The sequence below is a fragment of the Electrona antarctica genome (assembly GCF_951216825.1).
Source record: "Electrona antarctica genome assembly, chromosome: 6".
Lineage (NCBI taxonomy): Eukaryota > Metazoa > Chordata > Actinopteri > Myctophiformes > Myctophidae > Electrona > Electrona antarctica.
Genome location: NC_136811.1, coordinates 36,832,523 through 36,860,180, shown reverse-complemented (window position 1 = coordinate 36,860,180; position 27,658 = coordinate 36,832,523). Strand labels below are relative to the sequence as shown.

At 42.2% G+C, this 27,658-nt stretch overlaps 2 protein-coding genes across 7 annotated transcripts; one reads left to right on the top strand and one right to left on the bottom strand.

The window, feature by feature from the left end:
* Window positions 1–36: 36 nt before the first annotated feature.
* LOC306924283 (uncharacterized protein) lies at window positions 37–6,380 on the bottom strand. Of its 3 annotated transcripts, none has more exons than XM_079502735.1 (7): window positions 6,222–6,380; window positions 4,700–4,783; window positions 3,982–4,038; window positions 2,746–3,111; window positions 1,690–1,929; window positions 800–902; window positions 37–540 (listed from the first exon to the last, which is right to left on the bottom strand). In XM_079502735.1, exons 3-7 carry the CDS (start codon window positions 4,031–4,033, stop codon window positions 477–479), a joined length of 825 nt encoding a protein of 274 aa, XP_079358861.1. In that variant the 5' UTR covers window positions 4,034–4,038; window positions 4,700–4,783; window positions 6,222–6,380; the 3' UTR covers window positions 37–476. The 3 variants fall into 3 exon arrangements, with proteins under 3 accessions (XP_079358861.1, XP_079358860.1, XP_079358862.1); XM_079502734.1 differs by having other exon boundaries at window positions 4,700–4,810; window positions 6,222–6,372; XM_079502736.1 differs by lacking the exon at window positions 6,222–6,380 and having other exon boundaries at window positions 37–388; window positions 428–540; window positions 4,700–5,049.
* A 1,796-nt stretch (window positions 6,381–8,176) lies between these two features.
* LOC306924747 (cell adhesion molecule CEACAM6) lies at window positions 8,177–19,148 on the top strand. Of its 4 annotated transcripts, XR_013790204.1 has the most exons (10): window positions 8,177–8,284; window positions 8,446–8,537; window positions 10,688–11,038; window positions 12,576–12,842; window positions 13,644–13,931; window positions 14,315–14,419; window positions 14,949–15,010; window positions 15,339–17,279; window positions 17,710–17,922; window positions 18,774–19,148. XR_013790204.1 is itself a non-coding variant. In XM_079503377.1 (9 exons), the coding sequence occupies exons 2-9, from the start codon at window positions 8,498–8,500 to the stop codon at window positions 17,731–17,733; spliced, it is 3,078 nt and encodes a 1,025-aa protein (XP_079359503.1). In that variant the 5' UTR covers window positions 8,177–8,284; window positions 8,446–8,497; the 3' UTR covers window positions 17,734–19,148. The 4 variants fall into 4 exon arrangements, 3 of the variants coding, with proteins under 3 accessions (XP_079359503.1, XP_079359505.1, XP_079359504.1); XM_079503377.1 differs by having other exon boundaries at window positions 17,710–19,148; XM_079503378.1 differs by having other exon boundaries at window positions 8,185–8,284; window positions 8,443–8,537; window positions 17,710–19,148.
* Window positions 19,149–27,658: the final 8,510 nt, after the last annotated feature.

Below are 27,658 nucleotides of genomic sequence, written 5' to 3'. Positions count from 1 at the left end.
AGCTAATTCAAATATCAATATATGAGTCAAAACACATGCTGTGGAAGGTTTTATTACAAGGACAGTGTACAATATACAGTGAGTAAAAACAAATATTGATTCATAAAACTTAATTCCTATTTCATATTTGCATGCATAAATGTCACTAGTAGTAGCTCAACAAGAGGCCATGTAAGGACAAAATGTCGGCACAGTGTAAGGAGTCAGATAATATTTGACAAATCTATTAATGGAACACTATCATTTGCCGGCAAGCAGTTCACTCTTCACATTTGTCAAATTCAACCACGAGGTCATGCTGCTCACAGGACAGAAGGTTCCTCCCAAGGAGTGGGGTCCATTTTCAATCCCCTGGCACCAATAACAGGGCTGAGAAACCGGAACGTGTCTCTGGCACCAAGAACAGGGCTGAGAAACCGGAATGTGTAGCTTGCCAATTTCAAAGGCACCGGGGGAAATGTGTAGGCTACATCTATTCAGATGCTGTCATCCAAATGTTCATGCAGCCGCTCACCCCTGCTGTTGTATCGTCTTTTCCTCCTAAATAGAAAACCAAATATCCTATCACGATCAAGCAGAATTGGCATACCGGCATCAAAAAACATAATAATTAATTACTCTGTAATTAACAAAGACGCTACTGTCATATATCACTTCCCCATATGGAAAGAATCTATGCAATATTCAGATTTTCCCCACAGCAATGCTTTAAGCTTCTAACACAAGAGCGCGCGGTGAGATGTGTATCTGTGCATTGACTCCTGGCCCCACACAGTGTCAGCAGGCAAATGTACTGTACCTCCACAGGAGAAAAGCCAATACTCCTCCACATGCTACGAGGATGACAAGGCACACCACGGCCGCCGTCGTAGCCCGGCCCTTGCCCTCTGTCTCACATGGTGCTGTCAGTGTCAGGCACAGAAACACACACACACACACACACACACACACACACACACACACACACACACACACACACACACACACACACACACACACACACACACACACACACACACACACACACACACACACACACACACACACACACACACACACACACACACACACACACACACACACACACACACACACACACACACACACACACACACACACACACACACACACACACACACACACACACACACACACAGAATTAATTAATCAATGAATTAACTGCACCAAGCTGAAAGTGACCTGGATGACTTTGAACTGTGCTGCTTTACCAGATGGGAAGATGTGCATTTATTTAGCGTCATTAGCTACAGTATCAGCAGTAGGCTTCTGGCATTAGCAGTTTCTGGTTGCACAGTATTAGTCCCTGTGTTAGGTTACTGAGCCCAGATTGGAAAATCCCATTATAGCATAAACAGCTATATTATATAAGCACTTTAAGGACACTACACAAGATTAGGATGCTACACAGACAGCCAGCAGAAGACTCTGAAGCTCTATTAACATTATTAAACTGATTTGATGCGTGTCATATATTAACATGCACATACCAGAACAATGGTAAAAATGTTCCGTTTTATTCTTGAACCGAATAAACATTCGGTTTAGACTTTGAACACAACATTCAATGCATCCTGTGCACATAACAAGGAGCGGATTGCTAGTGTCTGACCTACACTAATAGCAGATGGATGGCACTGGTCAGTGAACCAGCCTGAAGCGATACTGTACCTGCTGTGTATGTGGCAACGCTGTGGCCCAGCTTGTTAGTGACCATGCAGGTGAAGTGCCCACAGATGGGTGCGCTGGAGACATACAGGGTCTTCCCATCTTTGGACACACTCCCCACAGATTTGCTGATGGCGTCTCTCTCGTAGAGCCAGCTGAATTGTGGGTCCGTCCCCCAGGCCTCTCCACAGACAAGGATGGAGTGCGAGACGTTAACGCTCACTGAGACGTGGTGCACAGGCTCTGCAAAGACAGATAGACGCAGGGTTCCATTTTGGGGAGGGCGGCGGTAGACAGAGGGGAGGACATTTTCATTAGGGGAAAAAAAACCATTTCAGAATTGTGTCTCACTGCTCTTCTATTGAGATATTTAGATTGTGTCAACGAACGGTCATGACTCAGACACCTAGACAGTTTATCCCCTGAGCAAGTGTGCAGGCTCGATAAGCTCAATGGCAAACATTTGAGCACTTTCCATGAAACCAGGTAACCGGGGTAGAAGAGGAAACTTACATAGTGCAGCTTTATATATTTTTTTATCGTGAGGTGAGTTTTCTTTTTTATTAAGGTTAGCAGCTTACATCTGTCGGTGTATTAATTTTGTATTTCTTTGGTTTCGTACTACGGAGCCCCTAAGGGGATATGGGAAGACAAATAAATACAACTGTTGTAAAGTGGAGACCATCAAACTGTAATGAGTGGAGATGGTGGTGAGATATGACGGAGAATATCTACTTCTTACTAGAGCTCCTCAGATAAAAGCAGCCAAGTAGAAGGGTGTCTAAAAGGGATGAGTGTGATTTCATGTTAGGGGTAAGAATGAAATGGAGAACCACAGAAATTGATATGACAGATAGAAGGGAACTGATAAACTGACAGAGGTAGCAGAGGCTGACAAAAATGAAAGCAAGGATACTTTAAAAGGAAAATAGCTAAACCAGAACTGACTGGAAAGTGGAAACCTAATCCTCCGTGAGGAAACGAAAAGGCGTGACGAAATAATCCAGAAACAAAACCTAGGAGATTGTAGTGTGCAGAAAAATGGGATTCTGATAATACCATATTCTCTGACAATGCACTGTGCCGTGGTTTTCACTCCGTTTTGATCCGTCACGGTTATGGCATAAACACCATTGTCTTCTGGGGTGTATCCCTCAAGCTTCAGTGTTGTCCCCTGCTGTTCTGCACTCACATGCGCATTTGGAAGTTTATCAACACATTTTATGTTTTTGCCAGGACACGTGGCCACTGTCACTTTCCTGGGGGGACTTCCAGTTTCGGGTTCCCGTTCCCAGGTTACCATGGAGACCTCTTCCAGGGGTCCGTGGTTGATCTGGGCTTGGAGAACCAGACTGGTACCAGGGATTACATGGACAGGGTCCTCATCCAGGATGTGCACAGACATACACCGGTAACCACACGGCACTGGCAACAGAGATTGGTTATCATTGTTATTTCTCCTTCCTAATAGTGCAGTCCAAGGACTGTCTGCTTGTGCACTTGTATAGTGATAAATGAATATTTGACTATGTGGTTAACATTCTATATGCTTTTGGCTGTTCGCCCAAGGGAAGTGCATTGAGATGATGACTAAAACTGCCAGCTGCAATAAGTAATCTACACGGTTCTGTCAATTTAGACTGGCATACTAGGATGTCATTTCCACAACTTTTTCCTCAGCATGGGATTTATGAATATGTATGCCTGTTTTCTGTCAGCCAATGTCAGCTAGTGATTTATGGACCACGACAGCTGTGCCTAATGTGATATCCATCAAACCACATTAGTACGCTAAAATCTATGTCATAGTTGCAGCGGACCAAGTACAGTAAGCCCCTGTATTCACAGAGTTGCAGTGGACCAGGTAAGCCTCATGTCTGTACTCACACAGGGGAATTATTAATCATGCGTCCCAAGTGTGCAGTAACTTTGGTAGAAACATGAGAAACATACTAAGTAATGCACTTGCATGGGATACAAATGTAAAAGGCTGTTTAAGTGTCTATAATCTCTAAATACATTTACATACTTGCATCTATAATCTACAATGCATTTACATACTTGCATCTACAAACACAATTACATTCTTTCTTGCATCTGGACAGAAACCTATGGTTTAGCCTCAGATGACCTCAGAGGGAGCTCTGCAATGTTTCCCTTCCTAAACAATGTGCAGCACTAAACGGCAACCTGGGTGAAGAACATAGAGGAAATGATATTTCAAGACAATAACCTGGCTAGACTCCTGATTTAATCATAAACCTTTTTTTGTTTGTTTTTTTGCAAAGGCCTTACTTAAGAGAAGTAGCAGGGCAACTCTCCAGCATTGGAAAGAATGAAGATCCATGATACCTGCAAATGAAAGACACACTTTGTGAAGAAATTGGTCACACATTTACTTGCAACATGTTTTCTCTATATTCACATGGAAGTGATGTGCAAAACACAGAAAGGACACTAACAACATTTCCAGACACAATAATATTTTTTAGAAAAAGGCAGATGCACACCTCAAAAGGTATTGGTGACAGGTGCATAGGACAAAAGGTGGATAGCCTATATTCAAAAGGGATCTCTGAATGGCATCAAAGAAAAGGACACACTGTCAGAAAAAGAAGTGTATTCCTTTACAGTGTGTGGGCCATTCATAGATCCCCCTTTTGATATACAGACACAATAATACAAAGGATTACAAATACACATTACAATTTAGCTGGTTAACCTGTTAAGTACTCTCCTAACCTTGTTTAGAATGAATGTTTTCCATTATAAGCACCACAACTTTGTAGCACTGCAACCTGCTGTAGAACCACAACTAATGTGCATGGGGCCAAAAACAAATTAGCTACATGGGAGCACTGCTGTTACAGTACACAAAATCAACATATGGAAAATATCTGTACATTCCATGTTCTATTTGAAGGGTGTTACATGAGAACAATACTTCAATTTGTCCAGCTGAGTACAATAATACATTTAAAAAAACAGCCTGCTAAACATGGAATTCACCTACCTTCCCAGCACGTAGATATACAATACAGATGAGTCAGAGCTGAGTCTTGGGACAATTTCCTCTCCGCATTCAAAAGACTTTACCCTGCAGGGGTAAGGTGTGGGTCAACGTCTGCTTGCAGTTTTATGGCCCCAAATAAAACAATATCAGACAGGTATTCAATGTAGGCCTACTTGCCATTGTGTCAACAAAACATATCCAGGACCAGAATATAGCTGAAGATCTAAGCTCCAAAAAAAGAATATAGCATGCCAAAACCTAGATGTTTATGGCATGTGACAAAATGTCCATTTGAGCAGGAGTAAAGGCCCCAGAAACTTGCGCTTCTCTGAGATTGTGTCTGTGTGAGAGGTCCATGCAATGGGAGATTCTGTCTGTGTGAGAGGTCCATGCAGTGAGAGGTTCTGTAGCCTACTTTAGGCGTCAGCTAGTTTCCATGCTGCGCGATTTCCTCTACCCCTTCCTGTACAGTAATTGCCATTTGCTATCGTACCGAGTTTTAAATAGTTACACTCTCCACTCTCCAGTGGAATAACAGCGCCCCTCATAACCCCACATAACCCCCCACACACCCTTCCTTATAGCCCGAACCTCTATCAGCAGCTTGGCCGACACACACACACACACTCCCACAACAATGCAACAAGTTCGATTGTGTTGATGTGGATTCCAGCCACACTGAGTCACTGTTATCAAACAGACCTGTAGATAAAAACAGCATCATAAATAAAATAAAATAGAATGGAATGGAATAAAATGACATTATTTTAAAAGTTAGCTGTTGAAAGTGTTAGAATGTTATGCCATTTTGTTTTTTGTTTTGTTTGTTTCATAACTTATCCTCCAGATTGTTTTTCGTTTATCTATTAAAAATGTACTTTTCACACAAAAGTACTGTGTTAATGGTTATGCATTGGTGTTATTTAAACTTCTTAATGCATTTTCCTCCCAGGTGACCTATTTTCTATTAACTGGTTACACAGTGGGAAACAGTTAAAATATACATAAACAACTAAAAAGGTGCCAGCTGGATGGATAGACACACAAGAACAGGTCAGGCAACTCTTTCTTCCAGGAAATAAAACGTCTGGGTTTCCGAGGCTACTCTCTCTCTCTCTCCCTCTCTAAAAGGTTATCTGGACATGGCCAGTGGGTGGCACTAATATATCAGATGAAAAATGCTTTGTCCTTACCTCAACTTTCTAATGCATCTAAGACAGATGAGATAACATTGAATGTTTTTGGGTAATAAAGCTGTCGCTTGGCGCAAAATTCATAACATTTATTAATTTTGGTCAACATATAGCTTATTGAGTAGATAAATAGAAATAAGAGTAAAATAACAGACTTATAAACAGCGCAGCGGGGCACTACACAGACTGTACAGCAGTTGTGACGGTACCTGTCGCGATTGTAAACAGCAGCAGCTGCAGCCTGTAAAGTGTAAAAACAAGCCCAAACTGCGTTTTGGTTTATAAACAGCGGGGCACTGTACAGTTGTAGTTGTGATTTGTGCACGTACCTGCATGGCTGTCGGGACTCGAGACCTATTACTCTATGCTCGAGACTGGGAAAGCCCACTGCACACTCGCCACAGACACTTCTGACTTCCTTCACGTTAGACTACACTAGAGCAGTTGGGAGGCGCCGAGGTGTGGCTGTGTGGCTGTGTGTGCCAATTCTCATGCCAATAAAGCCCTTTGAATTGAATTGTGTGCTAGCAGCAGCCACCACCAGGCTCCGCCAAACGTTTTGCAACACAACTGTCGTTGCAACAGACGGCACGGGTGGGCGGCCGTGTGCTCCCCTTGCCTCTGGGCCCCAACGTCCCCTAGTAACGCCCTAGCCTGGTTAATAAACCAGACCGAATCAGCCGTTGGCAAAAAAAAGTTGCCTACCAGCGGATTACGGTCTGGCGAGGCTCAGTAGCACGCCTCTTTCCTACAGCAGAGAACAGGTCGGACCAATCGGGACACGGTATGCAATATAGGCGGGCTTTGGTACAGTGACGTTCAATGCTTGAGACCTTTGACTGACAGTAGCTCTGACCAATTGCGTCGAAGAGAAAATGTTCCCCGGGAAATGAAATCCAAGCGGAGCCAGCCCAGACTGATATACCGCGACAGTGTTGTGTGATATTAGTCTGGCTTATTAGCCAGGCTAGTAACGCCCCACTCCAAGTCTCCAACCATTTACAATTTTTTTTACCCGATTTTTAACCCCTTTCAACCTGGTGCCCCTATAATTTGTAATAAAAAAATGTAATGTAGGCAACCATTTTTCATTCAGAATTTTTCAAAAATAGCAAATCTACAAGATCACTTGCATCAATACATCACATGATATGGCGTTTTACCCCCCTAAATTGAACATTGAGCATTTTGCATATTAAATTGAACATTGAACATTTTGCATATTTTTGGCCAAAATATAGTCTCCCCAAACTTATATTTTCTTGAAGTCAATACATCCAAGATAATTTGTCTCCTGCAATGGTTATGCATGTTTTACACAGATATTGAAGCATTACAGGTTTTGTTGATATTAAAGTTATGATAGCCTACCCCTGTCTGTCTTTTGGCCACAAACTCATTCCAGTGACTTCACTTTGGAGGTCAACTTTGTGTTACAATCGAGATACCTCTAACCTCTAAATAATACAATGTTCCTTGTATGAAGAAGTATGGCTCAAAATGGAATTGAAATGGAATTTAAACTCCAATTCACTAGCAACCAATATAATTAGTTCCATCCTATTCACTTTTAAAGCATTATTCTCTGCCCCAATGAAAATAATAGCGAGATATGAGAAATGTGTTCAATAAAAGGGAATTATTGTAACTTCCTAGCTGGGCTGCTAGGCTGAGGCGAGACTCCCCAGAATGCCTCAGGGCATGTTGTGTGTCTGTTATGTTTTATTGTGCTTATTATTTAGTTAGTATGTGCAAGGCATTGTGTTTATTGGGTTTAATGTGCCATGGGGTTCATGTATTATGTGTTGTAATAAATGTGTATTTGTCGCATCACTGTGATAGAGATGGGTAATTACAGGGAGCATAGGGGGGGGGGGGGGGGGGGGTATGATACAATAAACGCTACCTCAAAATTACTTATTGTAGGCCTATGTTATTAGGTTGTAATTTATTAAATATGCATGCTAGATCACAATGGACACATCTGGCCACCCCTTGCTGTGACTCAACAGGTTAGTGTTGCCAGAGCTTTTGAGAGAAATAAGCAACCAGGTCTATGAAAACAATAACACATGAGCACATTTTAAAATAATCTGGGTGGGGGAGGTTTTTGTTAACATTTTAATAACACAAATCCGGTGCGGGCGTAACAGGGGTCCCTGTAGGTATACTGTAGTATTTACAGTAGGGGCTACTACACTTTAGAAACAAGCAGATAAACAAGCCAAAAGTCCCTTGTAATAAGCGGACATGGCAACACTCCAACAGGTGTGTCTTCTTGACTGCCTGAGGTGGAGCACAAGGAAGTGGACGATTAGTTACAAAAACAAACAACACATTGAGATGTTTGGTGCACAATCAATGAAGATGAAGGCAGCTGAAAAACGCTTTCGTAAGTCTGAAGTCTTTGTGCTTTAGGATCACAAATAAATGTATTAGCTAAATGTAGGCTAATTGAATAGCTATGGTGTATTACTGTATTCATCTTGTCACACAATGTATTTTAGCACTACTATGGCTAATGGGATGTTTTCTTTTTTTCTTTCCCAGCAGCATCCAGTCCCTTTGAGACTGCATCTCTCCATAAACCGATCCGACTGAGGAGATGAAGGGACATATCCTTCCACTTGTTCTGTTATTGGCAGGTAAAAAGCCACTTTCTTTGATTTCACCTAATCTTCTCGCTAACCCTGATATTTGCCAGGAGATTCTTGGCTCTGCCTCTGACTCCTCTGTGGGAAACGTACGAGGGAGTAGCTATGTAGGCCTACTACAGTCAGTATTCCTTCCATGCATATTTTAAAAACATTACAAACAGAAAGTCACTCCTAAACGGCTTTTAAACCTGCCTGACTGCATTCCAGTGAGTCTCCTTAGTGCTCACCGTGGTGTTGCCATGATCGGACGGATCTACAAGCTCACAACGCGTTGCATTGCGACAACATGGTAGCTTATTTCTTTTGCTAAATCTGGCAACACTGATTTCATTTGTGACTCAGGATTTTTTTTAGTTCCACTCCAGTGTCAGTGGAAAACCATTTCAGACTCTAGAATGATGATTTTAATCAGGTAGCCTACTAAAATAAACTTTAAAAAAAAAAAAAAGTCCTGGATCAATACAAAGAACCTGTGCAATCCAACACTGTCATTCTGCTCTTTGTTGCGTGTACCTTGTAAACACATTCCAGCAAGGTTGATCAGGGCTATATTGATTTGATTCACTATAATTCATTAGTGTTGGCTTTCTTGCACAGTTTGTGTCGTTGACAGAAAATTCCCTTTTGTAGAATCCCTAGGGATTGCCTGTCTGTAGTTCAGGTATACCTAAACATACAGTACACCTTAAGGTGTCCTTAATGTTAACGAAGTCCACACCCACAACACCAGAGGGAGTGCAACGAATCATGTTCAACCCAGATTCGGCACAAACAAGGGACTAAATTATTTTCGCTCCTATGCCACCAAAATGTGGAACGCCCTACCAACAGTCATTAAGACATGCGAATCCCTTGACTCCTTCAAAACCGCTCTCAAAGGGCACCTACGGATGGCTGCAATTCGAAACTGGCCCCCGTAAAATCTGAATCCCCCCCCCCACCGCCCCCCCCCCCCTTTTTTCCCCTCACTGTATATGTTTCTTTTCCCTTTTTACCTCCATTATGATGAATTCCTGTACTGTCTATAGAAGTGTCTATTTGTACGTCTCTAAATGTTTTGATGAATTGAACATGGTGGACCCTGTTGTAAACAAGTGTAATGCTTAATTGGGTCGTCCACTCACAGTTAACAGCCTTTGTATTGAGTTTGTGCTTGAAATGTACTGTAATTCTGCAAACTGTTAATAAAATGTTCAATCAATCAATCAAAGTATACCTAAACATACAGTACACCTTGGGTCCACAAGCAAAACAGTTTTTATTTTGAAAACTAGAGGACATCTTAATTCAAAATCAAATTCGTTGCAAAAGCTAAATATTGACTTGTTAACCCATTTAGATCCGAGGACGATTCTACAAATGCTTGCTAAATTAGTAGTTCTTTCAAAAATAGCAGATTTACAAGCTCGTAATAGGCAATAACACTAAGATCTACTGTATAATGACTTTTGATTGATTGATTGAAATATTTATTAACAGTTTGCAGAATTACAGTACATTTCAAGTACAAACTCAATACAAAGACTGTTAACTCTGAGTGGACGACCCAATTAAGCATTACACTTGTTTACAAGAGGGTCCACCTTGTTCAATTCATCAAAAACATTTAGAGACGTACAAATAGACACTTCTATATAGTCAAAGAACAGAACAGAGATGCTTTCACGGTTTTTGGTGTTGAAAGTGTAAAATCACTTAAATCAGGCATTTCAAAGGAAGAAGAAAACTCTAATTTGAATATTGAAACAGAATCACTAATATTTGTCATGATTTTCATAGACTGGTCTGTCTCATCAAGACGCATACCTATACCTAAAAAAAATATATATAATCTAAAATGTTTTGTTTCTCTGTTTCTCATTGGACATGGCCTCTACATAAGGCATACACTTTCCTTCCCCCACTTGTGTTGTAGTCATATCTCTGCTGCTAAAATTATTGACATGCCAAAGTTATATTTAAAGAATCTCCTCCCACAAACATTGAACATGTTGGTGATAATTCCACCCAGAGGCTTTTCAAAACCCACTGAAAAAAGAAATTCCTACTTCGACAGAAAACATAAGTCTTTAATCCCACTTTAATAGCATCCTTCTTTCTCTCCTCATCATCACTTTGAAAATGCTTTGGTCCCGCAGCTGCTGTCATGAGCCAACAGAAAGACCCAGTTCCCATCCGGTTCCAGATCGACCCGGTGCTGGTTCAGACCAGCACTGAGATAGTCTTCACGGTACTGACTGTGACAGACGTCCTGGCCATCACATGGAATTACCCAGGTGGGGGGAGCACGCCCCTGGGTCTCTGGGCGAACGGAGGGCCCATTATTAACAACGTGGCTCAGTACCAGGGCAGGGTCACCATCTCCGCCACCCAGCTCCGGATCAGCGATGCCCAGCTCCGAGATGCCGGGAACTACTTGGTTGAAGTGGCCCCCATGGCCACCACTGGCCTTGACACCAACTCCCTTTCGATACAGCTGAGGGTGTTCGGTAAGAGATAAAGGACGGATCGCTTGTGAAGGTGCTATGAAGGGCCTAGGAAGGGTGAGGGAGGGGACAGACATCTCCATAGAAGAGACTGTTTCGGGAGGGGAGTAATTGCATGAGGGAGAAAGAGGTTGAAAGAAAGAGACTGTGTGGGTTAGAAATAATAATGAAATTAGTGACCCATAGTAGGAGAGGTAAAAAATGAATGAAAAATGGGGTGTTAATAATGCAAGTGGTTCAGGTTTTTATGCAATTTCAAGACTTAATTCCATTTTAACTCACTCCCTGAGTCCCTGGGCTTATCTTATTTAAGATTCACAGAGCAGGAGAGCTGATCAAGGATCACTGACCAATAGACGTGGGTCAAATAGCTTTCTCATTTTTGTTTTACGCTGCACATAGCAGCACCCATTGAGTGGTACTTACTACTTGCTGAATGAGTACAGTTCACAGTGTTCACAAGTTGTCAATGACAAAACAAAGAAATATGACCTAACTCAGGGGTTCTCAACCTTTTTGGCCGGGGACCCCCGGAAATGCTTTGGCCATGTCTCGCGACCCCCGCCCCGACCCCCTCCTCACCACCAATACAAACTGACTGCAAAAATAACCTTAATAATAGAGAAAATATATCATAAATTAATACTGAAACCAGATATAATCATTAAGTTTATGCATGCACCAAGTACTATGTCAACTCTTAATTTCCATTTTCCAGCCATTAACGGCCACGCTACACCAGGCTTTTCGCGCACAAAACGCCGCGCGTGCGTTTAATTTAGGTCCAGTCGTATTTTAAAAATATTTCTTTAAAGAAATATGTCCTTTGGATGGTTTCCCCAGTTTTCCACAAGGTCAGTCATGATAAGGTGACATACAAAACCAGTTTAGATTTAGCACTCTCAGATGTATAACCAAATGATGCCTTGCATTGATGTGTATATACAGTACAGTAACTGAATATACTTATAATATGGCATCAGTCCAGTGGGCAGCTGCCTTTTCCACCATTATACTGTATATCAGGCCAACTCCTCAGCCCTCACTGGATCAATTTAGCACCTGTGTCACACATCAATGTTTACCATGGGAGGATCACAGGTCATAGCAAAAGGCGGGCTGCAGAATTTATTGCGAATTTGAGAAGACATTAGAGCTGCTCAGCCAGTTTCCTGCATACATTCGTTTGCTGCTTGTTCTTTTTAGTCACAGCTTCCTCCATCCATACACTGCCTTCCCGCACTCCAATTATTCGTCTTAGGCTGCAAGCCAAAGTGGCATCTCAGCCACCACTCGTACCGTCTGCCCCTTTATTCACCATCTGTGCCTGTGCCGGTGTGCCCTGTATATGCATCCTTTTTCGACCTTCATTTACTTTGACTGCACCAAAGTAGTCTCAGCAGAAAAAATACGAGCTACATTATTTTGTCACTTTTTATGTTCTCTCTTTGGTCTGTCATGTAAGATAATGTCTAAATGTCACATTTATTAAATTCATCCTTCAGTGAAGCCTTTTCCCACATTCTACTCTGTCCTGTAGACGCAGTAGCCGGGGTGAGTCTGTCTGTTCCCTCAGTGGCTTTGGAGGGAGGCAACGTGTCTCTGAGCTGCACGTGGACGGCTGGCACTGATACCAGCGTGCAGTGGGGTAAAGGGGGATCAGCCATCAACCCCGACTCCAGGATCACCATCTCAGCCGGCTCGCTGGTCATCAACCCAGCCAGACGGGGCGATGCCGGGGAGTACAGCTGCACAGTCAGCAACCCTGTCAGCGCACACACCGCCAAGCAGAGCCTCACCGTCTACTGTAAGTTAGCGTAGGGTTGCTGATAAAGGACAACTTTAATACGGGAATGTTTTCCTTATTTGATACATCATTTATACATGATGATGACGAGGTCATCTAGTATTCTAGTGTGTACCTAGTGTGTATCAAAACACTGACAAATGTCAGCTAAACTATGGTAGCCAAAATCCTTCATTCTAAACGGTCAATTTTGTCCATGGTTTATTGATCTCAATTTTGTATTCTTATTTGCTGCTTTTTATGTTGTCCTGTCCACTGATTCTGATATAACATAATGTTCCAATGTTATTTGCTGGAGCCTACATTGTTACAAAGACAGATTTGGCAGTACTTAATTTAGTGGCCACCAGTGCGTACAGAATGTTGTTGGTGAAATCTTGAACAAGAGGTCCCTGTTCTGGCTGTATGTTAGCTGTCAAACTCAAAAGTCACCAAGATAAATTCCTTTACATCTAGCGATAAATCTGATCTAATGTAACGAGTTACAGTTAAAAACCGGGAAAGCGTCTGTGTCATTTAGATTTGAGCTTTATCTTTTAATCGTGAAATTTTGTGCAAATCTTTAAATATATATTTTAAAGCGAACATTTTGAACTCAAATCTTTGCTTTTGGGATCCCCGGAACAAAGTATTTTCAGATGGGGAAAGCCAAATGCATATAATTTTGGGTGTTCCTTGACATGAAAAAGTTTGAGCACCACTGATATAGCAATTTTGATTTGTAGAATCGGGCTCAGGTCTTAACTCTTAATGGGTTAAAGTGGTGCTGATTCTGATGTCTTCACACTGTCACATAACCAGATGGTCCAGACATCCCTGTGCTGACCAAGTCCACCCCAGCAGAGTGTGTTGGGGGAGGGGATGCTGTGGTGGGACAAACGGTGCGACTCACCTGCACGTCAGATTCGCTTCCCCCCGCCCTCTTCTCGTGGCAACACGACGAGCAGCCCATGGCTTCCGGCCAGCCAGATAGCGGTGTTCTCAGCGTTCAGACATTTTCGGCCAATCAGAGTGGCCGATACACCTGCGTGGCCAAGAATGCTATAACTGGAGGCACGGCCGAGCAGGGGACGGACTTGGCCATTGTGGGTGAGTTACACTGGATATCAACCTACTGTATGTGAGCAATAATGATTGCTGTTATTTTCGGTCTCAGTCTCTGTATGATTCCATCTTGATGACAGGAGAGAGGACCAGAGTGTAACTCCAAAAGACTGATTTGGTCAAAGTCATTGAGTGACTTTCAGCCATTTTTTTTTCCCTCTCCTTTCCATTTTTTTTCACTCTCAGCTCACATTACTTTTATTTTCATCTGCTTCTCGCCATGTCTGTGTGTTGTCCTTTCCTTTTCCGCTATCAATTCATCAATCCTTTTTTAGAATCTTTTCTTTTGTCCTATTCATTTACCCCCTTCTCCTGCCTGTCGGAGGCCCAGACTCATTATCGTTATTAATTCCTCTCCTCTTTCTTAGGCACGTGTCTCAGTGGAGGGGCAGTGGCGGGGATCGTGATTGGTTGTTTGGTTGCGCTGATCTTAATCATCCTGGCCATTGTGTTACTGGTGTGCTATAGAAACAGTTAAGTGCCTGTGTGTGTGTGTGTGTGTGTGTGTGTGTGTGTGTGGGGGGGGGGGGGGGGTGTTTGCACACACGACTGTGTCTGTGTTTCTCTGCTAATGTCCGCCTAGCCTCAGTACCCAGGCTTTAATGTCTAACCATTTGTTAAGTAAGGGATAATGTACAGTGAGGTGGTAATTATTGGAAATGAACCCCGACAGGTTGACACAAAGTGTTGGTCCTGCCTCAGTGAAACGGTTGACTTCCCAATAATGACTGCCTCACTATACATTATCCCGCTTATTACACGGCTACTTGTGAACAAAATTAATAATTTGATACAAAATATTGATTACAAAAATGTTTCCATTAGCTTATAAGCTTCCGCTCCGATAGTAATGTAAACATTAGTACAGTAGCAGCCTATGACTTTTATTTTTAAGTCATAGGCTTTGTCAACTTATTTTGTGTGTGAGTAAATGTGTACTCACAGTAATATGGCTGTATCTGCCATTGATGACATTTGATTCTGTCATGTCTGTTATTACAGCAAACCGAAGGTTGAGAGATTGCTGTGCTGAAGTGAAGTCCAGGCAAAACCCCAGGCTTATAGTAAGACACTGCAATGTTGACGATCAATACATCATTGGGCTGCCATTTTTTATTGACCATGGGATGGTGCTGTAGAACTACAGTAACGTGTGTGTGTGTGTGTGTGTGTGTGTGTGTGTGTGTGTGTGTGTGTGTGTGTGTGTGTGTGTGTGTGTGTGTGTGTGTGTGTGTGTGTGTGTGTGTGTGTGTGTGTGTGTGTGTGTGTGTGTGTGTGTGTGTGTGTGTGTGTGTGTGTGTGTGTGTGTGTGTGTGTGTGTGTGTGTGTGTGTGTGTGTGTGTGTGTGTTTCTCTCTCTCTCCCTCCACTCTGTCTCTCTCCTTCCATTAAGCCACCAGATCCACTGCCACATGGTTCGAGGGATTTGCAGCAAAGTCCCAATCCACCCCTCCATGACTTCAACACACACGTACAGAACCATAACCACCTCTACACAATCCCACGTGAAGGCCATGGGAACCGACATTCGCCAATGAACGGCCCACATAACTCTAACACGCAGCAACACAATGGCTTTACTCACACAAATGGACTCTCACACAATGTCATTCAGAATGGCAATTCATACCCGCACAATGGCAGAGATAACCCAGCATTTACGCACGCATTTGCTCAAAGCGCAAACACACTTCCAGCACACACACAGCAGCAGAGCTCTAATATTCTTATACAGGCTGGTACTACCCAGGGCGGTGCCCAGCCCCCAATGGTACATGTTAACCTTAACACTATGCCACCAACTGCCCAGCAAAACGGCAATGTACAGCTGCCTACCGTTCACGTCAATTTAAATTCATATCCGAGCAATGGCCAACCAACACATCAGTCACTCCCACTCAGTAATAACCCACAAGACAGAACCCCGTTGCCTCTTAACAATCATAGCTCTTCACAAAACGGTAACCCGCAGAACATGATTGCGACTGAGCAAAGAGGACTGTCATTCTCTGATGACCGCCAACAGACTGATCACTTAGACCGGAGTCGTCAACCACCTGCTGGGCTTATTCCTACTGGTTACACGCACAGCAATAGGCACAACATTGCACAGCAACATACCACCACGCAGACCTACCTACAAGACCCAGTAACTAATATCACACAACACACGATTGCACCCAATTTGAACCCTGCATCACGTGATGGCATCTCTATGCCACGTGATGGTAGCTCTGTGCCACGTGATGGCAGCTCCCTGCCCCACGGTGCCTCGGCGAGTGCCGGTTCCCACCGTCGCCAAATGCCATGGGATCGTCTCAGAGGGACACCGGCGTATCCCAATGATACAGTTAACAGAGGGCAGGCATCGCCTCACTCCACCTCAGGCTATAGTACTGACTACACTGCCCAGCCTCCCACACAGCAGGTTACAATCTCCCACAGGACTCGGCATCAACGTCCAAACCGGACCACGCGAGAGAGCAGAGGTACATCCCCACAAGCTGTACCAACGACGGGCAGAGAATCTCATGGAACCGACCTCCGGGGACAAAACACCCCTGATACGAGACGGCTCGAGGCTGACCATCACGTGCACACAAGACCTCGTTCACAAAGGGCTAGCTCTCAGCAAGACTTCAGAAGCATGCCTCAGAGCCGCAATGCCCCCAGGCAGGCAGATGTACACAGCAGTAGGCCCGAGGCGCAGCAGGGCTCCATAGGCCATGTTAATGCGTCACAAGCAGCTACTACACTACAGAGACCGGCTGTGTTACAGGGCACTGATACAAGAGCTCTGGCTGATCCTAATCATCTCCCACAGGCATACATGGCACAGCAACAGACACAGAAGGCATCGCGGGGCCTGGATCCACAGACACAGCCTGGCTTACAGGGTGCCAATCGACCTCGCCAAGGAGACACTATTACAGTCCCATACCCTTCTGCAAACCCTAGTAATCTCACAACGGCTGCACTACAGATGCACACACAGAAGGCTCAAACCTTCCAAAATCGCAACCAACAGACCCAGGCTGCCCTGCTCCCTGGACGGCAGCCTGAAGCCACTACAGCCGGGGTCCATCGCCCTCCAAACCCACCTCCGGTCATCCACATGGCCCAGTTCCAGGCACTCCCTAAGGAACACACTCGCCACACATCCCCAATTAGGGGACCCAGACCCCCTGTTAACATCCCCATGGCTCAGAGGCACCCACAGCGCCCGAATGCTCACCACCACCCTGCTGCCATGCATGTGAACCCACATCACCATCCTGGAAATGCCCACGCACATGGCCACAGGCATCCTGCCCACCCAGCCCACCTACACCAGGTGACTGAAACACAGCCTGATAGTTTTCTATTGCAGCCAACGCATTCCATATGTTCAGTGATGGTGCAGATTCCCACCACATGGCTCTCTATCTCAGATGTGCACTTATGCCTGTCATATCCTGTCATCTTTCTGCCATACTTGCATAGCGAGGGAGAGTGTATTGTTTTTATTGCCAGGCTTCTACCCCTACATACGCCCTCTGTCAGATTGTTTCTGTCTACGACTGTGCATTTATTGAAGGATGCTTGACAGCAGCTTTTAGTGCAGCTAGTCGTTTTCTGCCACCCCCTGCCACAGAAATTCATTTAGTCTTATTTTTTGGAACTACAGAATTGTTGGTACGATTGTCATGAAGTTAAAAGTAGACCATGTCAGTGATGCATGACATGTCTGTAATGAAGGGCTTCTTCTGTCTTTCTAACAACAGGCTCACAGAGGGAGGCCAAAATGATGAGATGTCGACATCCCACGTATCTTCCTATAGCCACTAACAAAAGCAACAGCTGACAGACTGGATTCGCTATCAAGCCAGCAAGATTGACAACGCAATATCCCACATCGTATGAAGTCGCCTTGTGTGCTGAGTCCTAAAATCCTTTTTTGTTTTTAACGAGTAGAAAACATCTGACATTGGGATGAGGTAATTACACTTGTTTTAGTATAAAACATTATTAGAATGTCGTGGAAACGACTGACAGTGACAACATATTTAAGTTATCTATTTTGTTTTTATATGCCCTACAAGGAGAAAATCATTTCACTCACGACGGACTATAGAATGGGCCATGGTGCTATAATAAGTGAAAAGTATGAGGAGGTTCTGCACAGTTGGATCAATGCAAGTTCTTTAATAAAAAGACCAAGCTTTTGGTTGGATGGCCTTCATCAGGGCAAAACACCTTTGCCCTGATGAAGCCCATCTGACCCAAAACTTGGCATTTATTTTTTATTAAAGAAACTTTCATTGATCCAACTGTGCAGTTTCTGTCAGTGCACTTGTCACTGACAGAAACATTATTTGGGGTGATGTTATGATATTCAGTGATATCATACCATGACTAATTGGTCATGTGGCGATCATACTGTATATTTTGTCAGAAAAAACCTTCAGGAAAAAACCTTGAAACTGTCTGAAATAAGTGATATCTCAAATCTTGCATCTCAGAACTAAATGCAAGATATCAAATGGTGTTTGTGTTTGAAGTACATTGATTACATATGTTGAGGAAAACCACAGATCTCTGATGTAAGGTCGCACGTACGTTTGAGATGTTTGCACAAATATATTTGTGTGCTCATTAAGAGCAGACTTTACAGTGAGAGTAAAAGAGAAAGAGCCATCGATTCCGGCAGATTGGAGCTGTATGTCTCATGGGAACTGAAAATGATGAGGGAAGAAGGAAAACCCACTGTAGCGGTCATGTATTTATACTGAATTATTTATTTAACGTCTGCTGTTTACAGATGCTTCTCTTGACTGTTCTCAATTAGGGGGATTTGCCTCAGTGACGCGTGACCGCAATGCTCAGCTGACTATGAAGGGGACCCCCTAAAAACGGATGAGCGCTTATTAATTAAGCGCCTTTATGTGACTTAAATGACTCGGAAAATAATCACACCCGTGCATGAAGGAGGTCACAGCACAAAAGGCCGGGTGTTCCAGTCTTTCCCCTGAACAAAATCACATTGTAACAATTCACTCAGGGAGTAGACGGTCTCTTTATGCCATGGATAACACAACATAGGCTATAGCTCTGTTATGTTGCCATACAGATTATGCATTTATGTTTTGTTTCTTCCTTTTTTTTATTGTTTAAAGCCCAAACCACACTGGTAGGGACTCCTTGGGACAAAACCGTTTCAAGGTCAACCACACCAATCCAACTCAGTGAGTTGCATTGGTGTGGTTGACCTTAAAACGGTTTTGTCCCAAGGAGTCCCTACTGGTGTGGTTTGGGCTTAAGTCTCGGCACATGAATGTATTGTTTTGATATAACCAAAAGTTTTATGAAAACTGAGTCTGTCTATTCTTTTTGTTAAGATAATGTGGTAAATTAAGCACCACTTTTACTTAAGCTCGAATACAGGTATATGGATTAATTTATTACGATACAAGTGGAAATGGCTGTTCCCTCGATCTCATCCTTACAGTCCAAATAGAATATTTTAGTACTTAATGGAACTTGTGGTGGGTTAATTTGGGTAGTTGTACACTACAGCAGCTGCTATTTAAGAGCAACAACTTAAAGGACCACTTCACCACTTTTCAACTTATCTTTATAATTGGTCCCCACTAATGTTCATGATAAAATGCCACCATTTTTTTCCCTTTTTCCTGACTGTCTGTGTCTCATGGGAGGGCTCTAGGCAGTTCAGAAACCTGTCCACCAGAAAGGTTGCAATGCGATAATGGAAGCCATCGTTCTCCCGATAATAAAAAAACGAAATATATATATTTTTAAATCTTGTTAAATCACTGGTGGACGGTTGTCTGAACAGAACTGCCTCCTATGAGACACAGATTGTGGTATTTTATCATTAGTGAGGACCAATTATAAAGATAAGTTGAAAAGTGGTGAAGTTGTCCTCACCTTGCATTTGCAATGTAAATTGAAGTTTAATTTCATTGGCCAAGAAAACAAAATATTTGTTAATACTGTACCATATTTATAAAACATATTTGAATCTACCCACCTCTGCAATATTAATCTCAGGATTATGCAATAATGTTTAGGACCAAATATGCTTGCTTCTAATAAAATTCTATTTTTGTACTGTATTAGTCGTATACTTCAGTGGGTGGGCATGCATTTTTTGCTGTCGATAAACCTTTTTTCCCCCCAGCCTGAACATATTTGTGTATTGTATATGTATTGCTAATTATGAAGCACATGTCCATGTAGTGTACCGCTAGCCTTATTGATTCTCGCCAGCCAAATCTGTTCACCCAGATTGCTGTGGAGGTTCAGTGCCTTTGGATGATCACTCCATCCGGTTCCCCAGTCACCAGCTTCCACTTGTGTGTCACCCCTGATGAACAATCCCAAAGTTTCTCTTATCATGGAAGCACTTCCCAATACCCCGAGAATATGAGGTAAGAACAAAATGGCTGTTCTGTGTATGTACAGTTGGAGGCCATCGATATTGTCCTTTTCTTTTTGCTGAGATTTGCGTGATCTGCGCAAAAGGACAGTTAACCCATTTTGGGCGGGAACCCCTTTTGGTGTTTTAAACATTGTTATAATTTAGCTATTGAAAAATAGCAGATCTACAAGCTCATAGCGCGCCACCGAGTGGCGCGCTACGAGCTTGTAGGTCTGCTATTTTTGAAAAATCGTGAAAATATTTATTTCAGAAAACTGGAGGATTTAGAAGGATTTTTTAAAATTTTGAGGTCAGGCCTAAATGGGTCAAATGATAAGGGACAATATCGGTGGCACCCAACTGTAGCACACTAGCACTAATGGTCTATGAGAGCACCCTTGGTTCATCACCTTATGGCTGTGATCACAATGGTTACCAAAGCTTCTGGAAACAACATCTGCACTTTAATAATTCTTGTGTCCCTATTCTGGGGGGAACATTCAGCAACAATGACATGCTTTGACTCAGACCTACTACAGTTTGTGAGTGAGTGAGTTAAAGCATAATTTGTTTTTTTGTTTGATTGAAGTAGGCTACCCGTAGGCCTATTGTCCCGACTCGGATATAAGACGACCCCCATTTTTCAAGACTCATTTGTGGAAAAAGAACATTGAAAGTCAAATATTCTAGCCCCCGATTATAATACGACCCCATAGCCCCTCCTATATACAGGTGTAATGTTTGTGTTTAGTTCAATGTTTGTTTTAAAAGCGCCATTGACAATGAAGGGAACATGTACGTCATAATGACCCTCGTTACGTCATATTGTCTCTTTATTGTTAATGGCATTTAATGTTTGTGTTGGCACCGTTTGTTTTACATCACCATATTAGCACCCCTCACTTCACATGATTTTTTAGGATATTTCCATTGGGAAAAAAATTTAGTCTTATATTCAGGCCAATAGGGTATTTATTAACAGTTTGCAGAATGGTACATTTCACATGAAAGCACAACTCAATATAAAGACTGTTACTGTGGACGACACACTGATAAAGCATTACACTTGTTTACAACAGGGTCCACCCTATTCAATTCACCAGACAGATTCAGATTCATTGTTAACATGGATTAAAAAACAGAAGAAAATAGAACTGTCACTACTATAGTTGCCACATTGCCACAATATTTGGCAGAGCAGCGAGTTTTATCAAGTGCATCTCGAGGGTTAAATACTGTCAAATATGATGTTACTCACTGGGAATAGGTGAAAACGGACCTATAGTACTATACTGTAGTATTGTAGAATTATCTAAGTACAGTATAAGTCAGTTTGATTTGACAGGGCCTTACAATATAGCTACTGTGTGCTTTGTGAATGGACTACGTTGTATAAACTACAGCTATTAGAGCAGAATTACAAGACACAGTGCATTTCTGAATATACAGTATACTCAAATGCTGATGCAGCCAACTTCCCCAGACCCAATTTGCATTTAAATCCACCCTTGTTGTTTTGGTACCCTGATTCACTATGATTTACTGTGACTGTTGCAACTAATTGTAATTGTTTACGCATATCCCTTTGGAGGCATAAATTAAAGCTAAACATAATTCAACACCGGCGTGTGCAAATTCTGCATTTTCCTATTGATGAATGCCCGACCTGGTGTAGGCCTAGATGTCTGCCCCCCATACACAGTCTTTCTGACTACGGTGTAACGGCGCTCATTTAAACTGGAGATTCACAGTACAGGGATTCAATTAAGCTAGGTATAAGATGTTACAAGTTTAATTGGGCTGCATGGGTGGCCTAATAGGCTAGTTTGTGGGGGGAAACCTTGTAAAGTGACTGAATTAAGGCCATGTATATAGCCCCCTTTCTGCAATAAACTAAAGTGTTATGTAGTGCACTGGTTTTCATTGTGGGGTCTGGGGAACACCAGGGGGGGAAACCTATTGATAATAACCAAATGGGCTCTTGCAGGCCTGTAACAAAATGGAACCAAATGCACCATTACACGTCCATTTGAACACTCTTAACTCAAGACCTGGGGGCTGATTCTACAAATATCTTCTAAATCCTAAAAAGTTTTCTGAAAAACATATGTTTATATTTCAGTGGTGCTCAAACCTTTTCATCTCAAGGACCCCTAAAATTATATTTACTAGTCCTTACCCGTTCTGATATATTTCATGAGGTCTGCGGTTGTGCGTTTTCCCATGTAAGTAGATGGGGCAATTTTAATTCACTAATAAAGTAATTATTAAATTATAATTTGTTAAATGGGAAAAAGGACTTCGTTAAGACCTCCATAATATTATGGTCAATGCCTGTGTGAAAAGTGGGAGCAGGCAGTGAGGAGCTACGACAGTGTTTCACATTCAGACATTCATTCATTCAGACATTGAGTTAATTATAGTATGATGATATGATATGTTATGTTATGATATGATTAGTTAATTATAGTTTGATATGATATGATATGATATGATATGATGATAATGATGATTTGGCTTACGAACCCCCATCTCAAAATATTTACGTTCCAGGGATCCCCAGAAGCAAAATGTTCGCTTTAGGCCCGGGCCAGCTTAGTGGTCCGGGTACCTATAGGCTGCTAATCGATCCCGACGACCGTTGCTGCGTGTCAATCCCCATCTCTCTCCCCCTATTTCTTGTCAGCTGAGCTTACTGTACCCTATCTAATAAAGGCAGAAAAAGAACAAAATATATCTATAACATGTTCACTAATATATGTATATATTAAAAAAATCACACCCGTGTGAACTGAGTGGTGTAAGGTCTGTCTGACGTAATGAAATCATGTCTGACGTAATGAAATCACGTTTGTGCAGAAAAAATGAGCATGGTTGCTATGTTCACCCTGTTCACCCGGGTGTGATTTCATTACGTCATTACAACAGGGTGAACATAGCAACCATGCTCATTTTTTCTGCACAAAAAAGCCAGTTGTAGGAGTGGTTTACACCACTCAAAAAATGTACGATGTGACACGCTGTGAGCTTGTGTATCTACCATTTTTGAATAGCAAATGCAAAAATCTAAAATGACAGACGATGCTAGAATGACACCGATGCATAGATGCAGTGGATTTCACAGTGTAGATTAGCATCCCAGAGATAAAAAGCATATAAAATGGGGTTCTGTGGCCTAGATAAATGCATATCAATCTGGCGTGAAAACTTAGAGAATAACTGATAGTGCAGTCACAAAAGGAGACTCCACACCTATGTCCCACTAGAGGGAGCCAAGAGAAAGAGGGTTGAGATTTTAGATTATGATCACTGCGTCCTTCAGACCTTCACCATCTGTGCAGATACAATTTTGTTCCTTGTTCAATGACATTAAATCAAAATGCCAGCCGTAGGCAAACATAGCCTTGACAGAAGTCCAGCAGTCAAACAATCCTGGAAAAGCATGGTGTTGTTTGTAGGCAGGGTAGCCTATATTTAAAGATGGTCACGCCTGAATTACTGGGTGAGGTGATTAATATGGTGATTAAAATTCAATACAGGTCCTAGAGTTGTAATTATTTCTCATAGCACTTTGATTGAATTAAAATGTTATTGTGCAGAGTATTATTTTCTATTTAAAGGTTGTGTGGTTTTTACAAGAATAAGTGTCAAATAGCTCTATATTCCCATAGCAATAACTGCTATAGTGAGTTTGTTTGGTCAGTGACAGGGGTCTCCCATCTCTCCAGCCCTTTAGTAAACAGAAAATACATTTACCAGTTTCAAACAAGGAGAGAGAAATCATAGGATATATACAAGAATAGGAATATATATTAAAAAAAAAGAGCAGACAGACTGAATTGGAACACACTGATACAATTCCAATTGTGAATGAAATTGGTAAACGCACCCACATTGTCATATGTATTTTTGAGTGGTGTAAACCACTCCTACAACTGGCTTTGTTAGTTTACGTGTCTGTCTGTCTGTTTGTCTGTCTGTCTATTCGTACCAAAAAATGAGCATGGTTGCTATGGTCACCCAGTTCACACGGGTGTCAGACCACAGCTGATCAGTCTATATAAGACCTTACACCACTCAGTTCACACGGGTGTGATTTTTTATACTTTAACCACCTTAGTCATAACCCTTCCTTAGTCATAACCCTTCCTTAGTCATAACCCTTCCTTAGTCATAACCCTTCCTTAGTCATAACCCTGGCATCCCTATTTTAGGCATGTCGAGGAAAAGTAAAAAAGCCTACGGCCTATATGCTTGATTTATACAGGGCATATGCCAGTGCGTCAAAAATAACCGATCTACAAGCTCACAATGCCTCACATGATGTGCAGCACAATACCTTGTGGCTATTTTCATCCTACCATGCCACATGTCAGGCTTACCGTAAGTGCTTGGAGAGAACTGCTATGATAAAGGAGAAAAGAAAACCAATCACCCTGAGACTGCTTAGCACTGCAAACATGGAGCACACATTGAGCCATGCGAGCACAACTGGAAAGAAGCAGGAACACACTGAAGTTATCACGTGCAGGAAAGTTAGCTACTTTGAGCATATGGAAAACTTTCCGGACATCTCAAAGAAATAGCTGTTACGCTCAAATTGCTGTGCAGATAGTTCTGCTCATAACGAAGGTAAGTGTCAGCAAAAAAAAGAAAGATGACTATAGAAAATGTATAAAACACAGATGCATGACCCAAATATAGGCTATACTGTATTCTAAAAAAAGAACCGACTAAACCAAGAGGGAGAATGCAGGTCTGTATCCTTGCAGTGTTTTTTTTTTCCATGAGAACTTATTAAGGCTACTTATTAGGGCTAGTTGAGTTTAATTACATCTGTCTTCCTAGTTCAATATGCCAAAGGGATTGGCATTTGGCCTGTTTGTTTAGCTTACGTTTATAGGTACAATGTCATTTTTCAAAATAAAAATGCAAATCAAGAATGGATTCTTTTTTTCTTTTTTTTTAGCTCAAGAAAGGCAGATCAGTCAATGACTGTGTGACATAGGCTTCTAGACTACACTCAGCAGGAATCAGGTCTGTGGCAGAGGCAATTCCTCAGAAAACCACTTGATGGATGGCAGATCTCCAAGGTCTAGTGGAACGTCACTGCATACAATATACACATGCGCACAAGCAACACACGCTCACTCCCAAGGTCTTGATCTGTCTTGTAGAGATTAAGAACCACGTCTAAAAACTTGACAGTGCACGAACGAGCGGGCACACTGGGCACACACACGCGAACACACAATAGTAGACAGGTAATCTCTCAGGAGCAGATCCTGCAATATACATTGAGGATCTGTCAGCACCATAGACTGTAGAAAATAGGTCAGCACTAGAATCCCAAAGACATGAGGGGGGGGATCAGTGGATCAATCTGGCGTCACAGCTACATCCCTGTTGCCAAGGCAACGAGAGGACGCCAAACCAGTCGGATGAGTTTGGATAAACGGCACGTGTGTCTTGCTCCACGTACGTTGTTCGTCGAGGTTTGCAAATAATTATTGGTGGAGATAAAGAACAGAGCGCCCTAGTATTACACATTCACCGTTCTTCACTGTCTGGCGTGTATCATTTGGAGCAGAACCCACTGTATCAGCACAAATGTCACTGGGGAGGAGGCGTACAGGGGCCCCATCATTCTGATTAAACTGCACGCATCCTTCTAGTGGTTGGAGGAAGTACTCAGATTATTTACTTACTGTAATAAGTAAAAGTATAAAAATATAAAAATTCTACATTAGAAGTAAAAGGCCTGTGGTCAAAACTGTACTTGAGTAAAAGTACATCTGCATGAAAATATAAGCTACGTACAGTATAAACGTACGAAAAGTAAGAAATAGCATATCTAAGTTGTAGATCAGCTATTTTCAAATATCAGAAGTATGAAATAGGATGTAAGTTATACAAACGTACAAAGTAACACATTTGCTGACATTTTCTGGTAGTGCAATAAAAGTAAAAATGTGTTTTTCAGAAAACGATTTTGAACAGTGGTTCTCAAAATTAGCAGCTCACAGTGCGTTGCGCTATTTTCGGCAATTTTTTAACCGTTTTTGAAAAATCTTGAAAGTGTTAAAATGTTTTAATAATTTTGAGCGACGAAATACGTATCAATCAGGGACCTGATTGGGACCTTGGTATAGTGCCAAAGACGAGACCCAGCAACAATGATTCTGCCAGGTTCGGTCACGGTCGGTTGTGTGTTGGTTTGCATGGTGAGAGGCTGGGGTTCCATCCCAGCTTGGGTCTAAATCACTACAGTGGTGAGAGGCTGGGGTTCCATCCCAGCTTGGGTCTAAATCACTACAGTGACATGAAAAGGTTTGAGAACCACTGATTTAAAAGGCAGATCTTAATGGGTCTTAATGGGTTAAATACCTGACTGGAAATATATATAATAGCGCATGCTCTGCTCTGCCGTTATCTTGATTTATATTTACATGACACCTTCTAGATGGATCATACACTCCACACCACACAGTTGATTATGCTGTGATTGGAAAAGTGCTGTGAGGAGAGAACAGACGAGCACATAATCACACCAGTGTTGTTCATGGTGATTTGTAGACCTACAGCAGTGGAGTTAAATAGGACTGTTTTAAGCCAGACCTTAGATCACATTTATTTGTACATACTGTATATTATGCAGTATATCGTCGCTGTCGGGCAGAAACCAGCTAACTTTTTCAGCTTAAAAAAAAACTAACGTCTGTGTGTGTGTGTATGTGTGTGTGTGTGTGTGTGTGTGTGTGTGTGTGTGTGTGTGTGTGTAGTGTTTTCTCTCGTTAGTTCTACTGAAAGTGCAACTCTGAACTGCTCTTTGCAGAAGTTATTGTAATATTTAAAGTCCTGCTTATTATTGTAGGCCTATATAAGTAGTGTCATGAAGCATCAGGGCATTCTTTCATGCGTTATGATGCATTGTGAGCTCTGAGATTCATTGTCAACTGTTCTTATCAATGATGGACAAAACCTCCTAACTCCATTTGATTTGGATGGTGATAATATAATGATGCATGCAAGTATCTGACAATATATAAAGTCACAATACCAGCTTTGATGAGGCAGTATTAATTGCTTCGTTTAAAAAAAAATCCACTGGTGGCCTTCCTTAACGCGTAGTCCAGGACTATGATGAAGAGGGCGAGGGTGTCCCCTTGCAGTACCCCAGCCAAGATGTCAAACTCACTGTTACCATCTGGGGTCACCACCTTGGCCCTTGTTCCTGCGTACAACATGGTCTCTATTGCCCAGAGTAAGTTGGGAGGGACAACATAAGCCTT

Excerpts from the sequence above, each read along its gene's own strand:
- LOC306924283 (XM_079502735.1), bottom strand. The coding sequence starts at position 4,033 with ATGGATCTTCATTCTTTCCAATGCTGGAGAGTTGCCCTGCTACTTCTC. Across the intron at positions 3,112-3,981 it reads TGCCCTGCTACTTCTCTTAA|TGCCGTGTGGTTACCGGTGT; the intron begins GTAAGGCCTTTG and ends CTCTGTTGCCAG. Across the intron at positions 903-1,689 it reads CGTTGCCACATACACAGCAG|CACCATGTGAGACAGAGGGC; the intron begins GTACAGTATCGC and ends TGACACTGACAG.
- LOC306924747 (XM_079503377.1), top strand. The coding sequence starts at position 8,498 with ATGAAGGGACATATCCTTCCACTTGTTCTGTTATTGGCAG. Across the intron at positions 11,039-12,575 it reads GATACAGCTGAGGGTGTTCG|ACGCAGTAGCCGGGGTGAGT; the intron begins GTAAGAGATAAA and ends TCTGTCCTGTAG. Across the intron at positions 14,420-14,948 it reads ACTGGTGTGCTATAGAAACA|CAAACCGAAGGTTGAGAGAT; the intron begins GTTAAGTGCCTG and ends CTGTTATTACAG.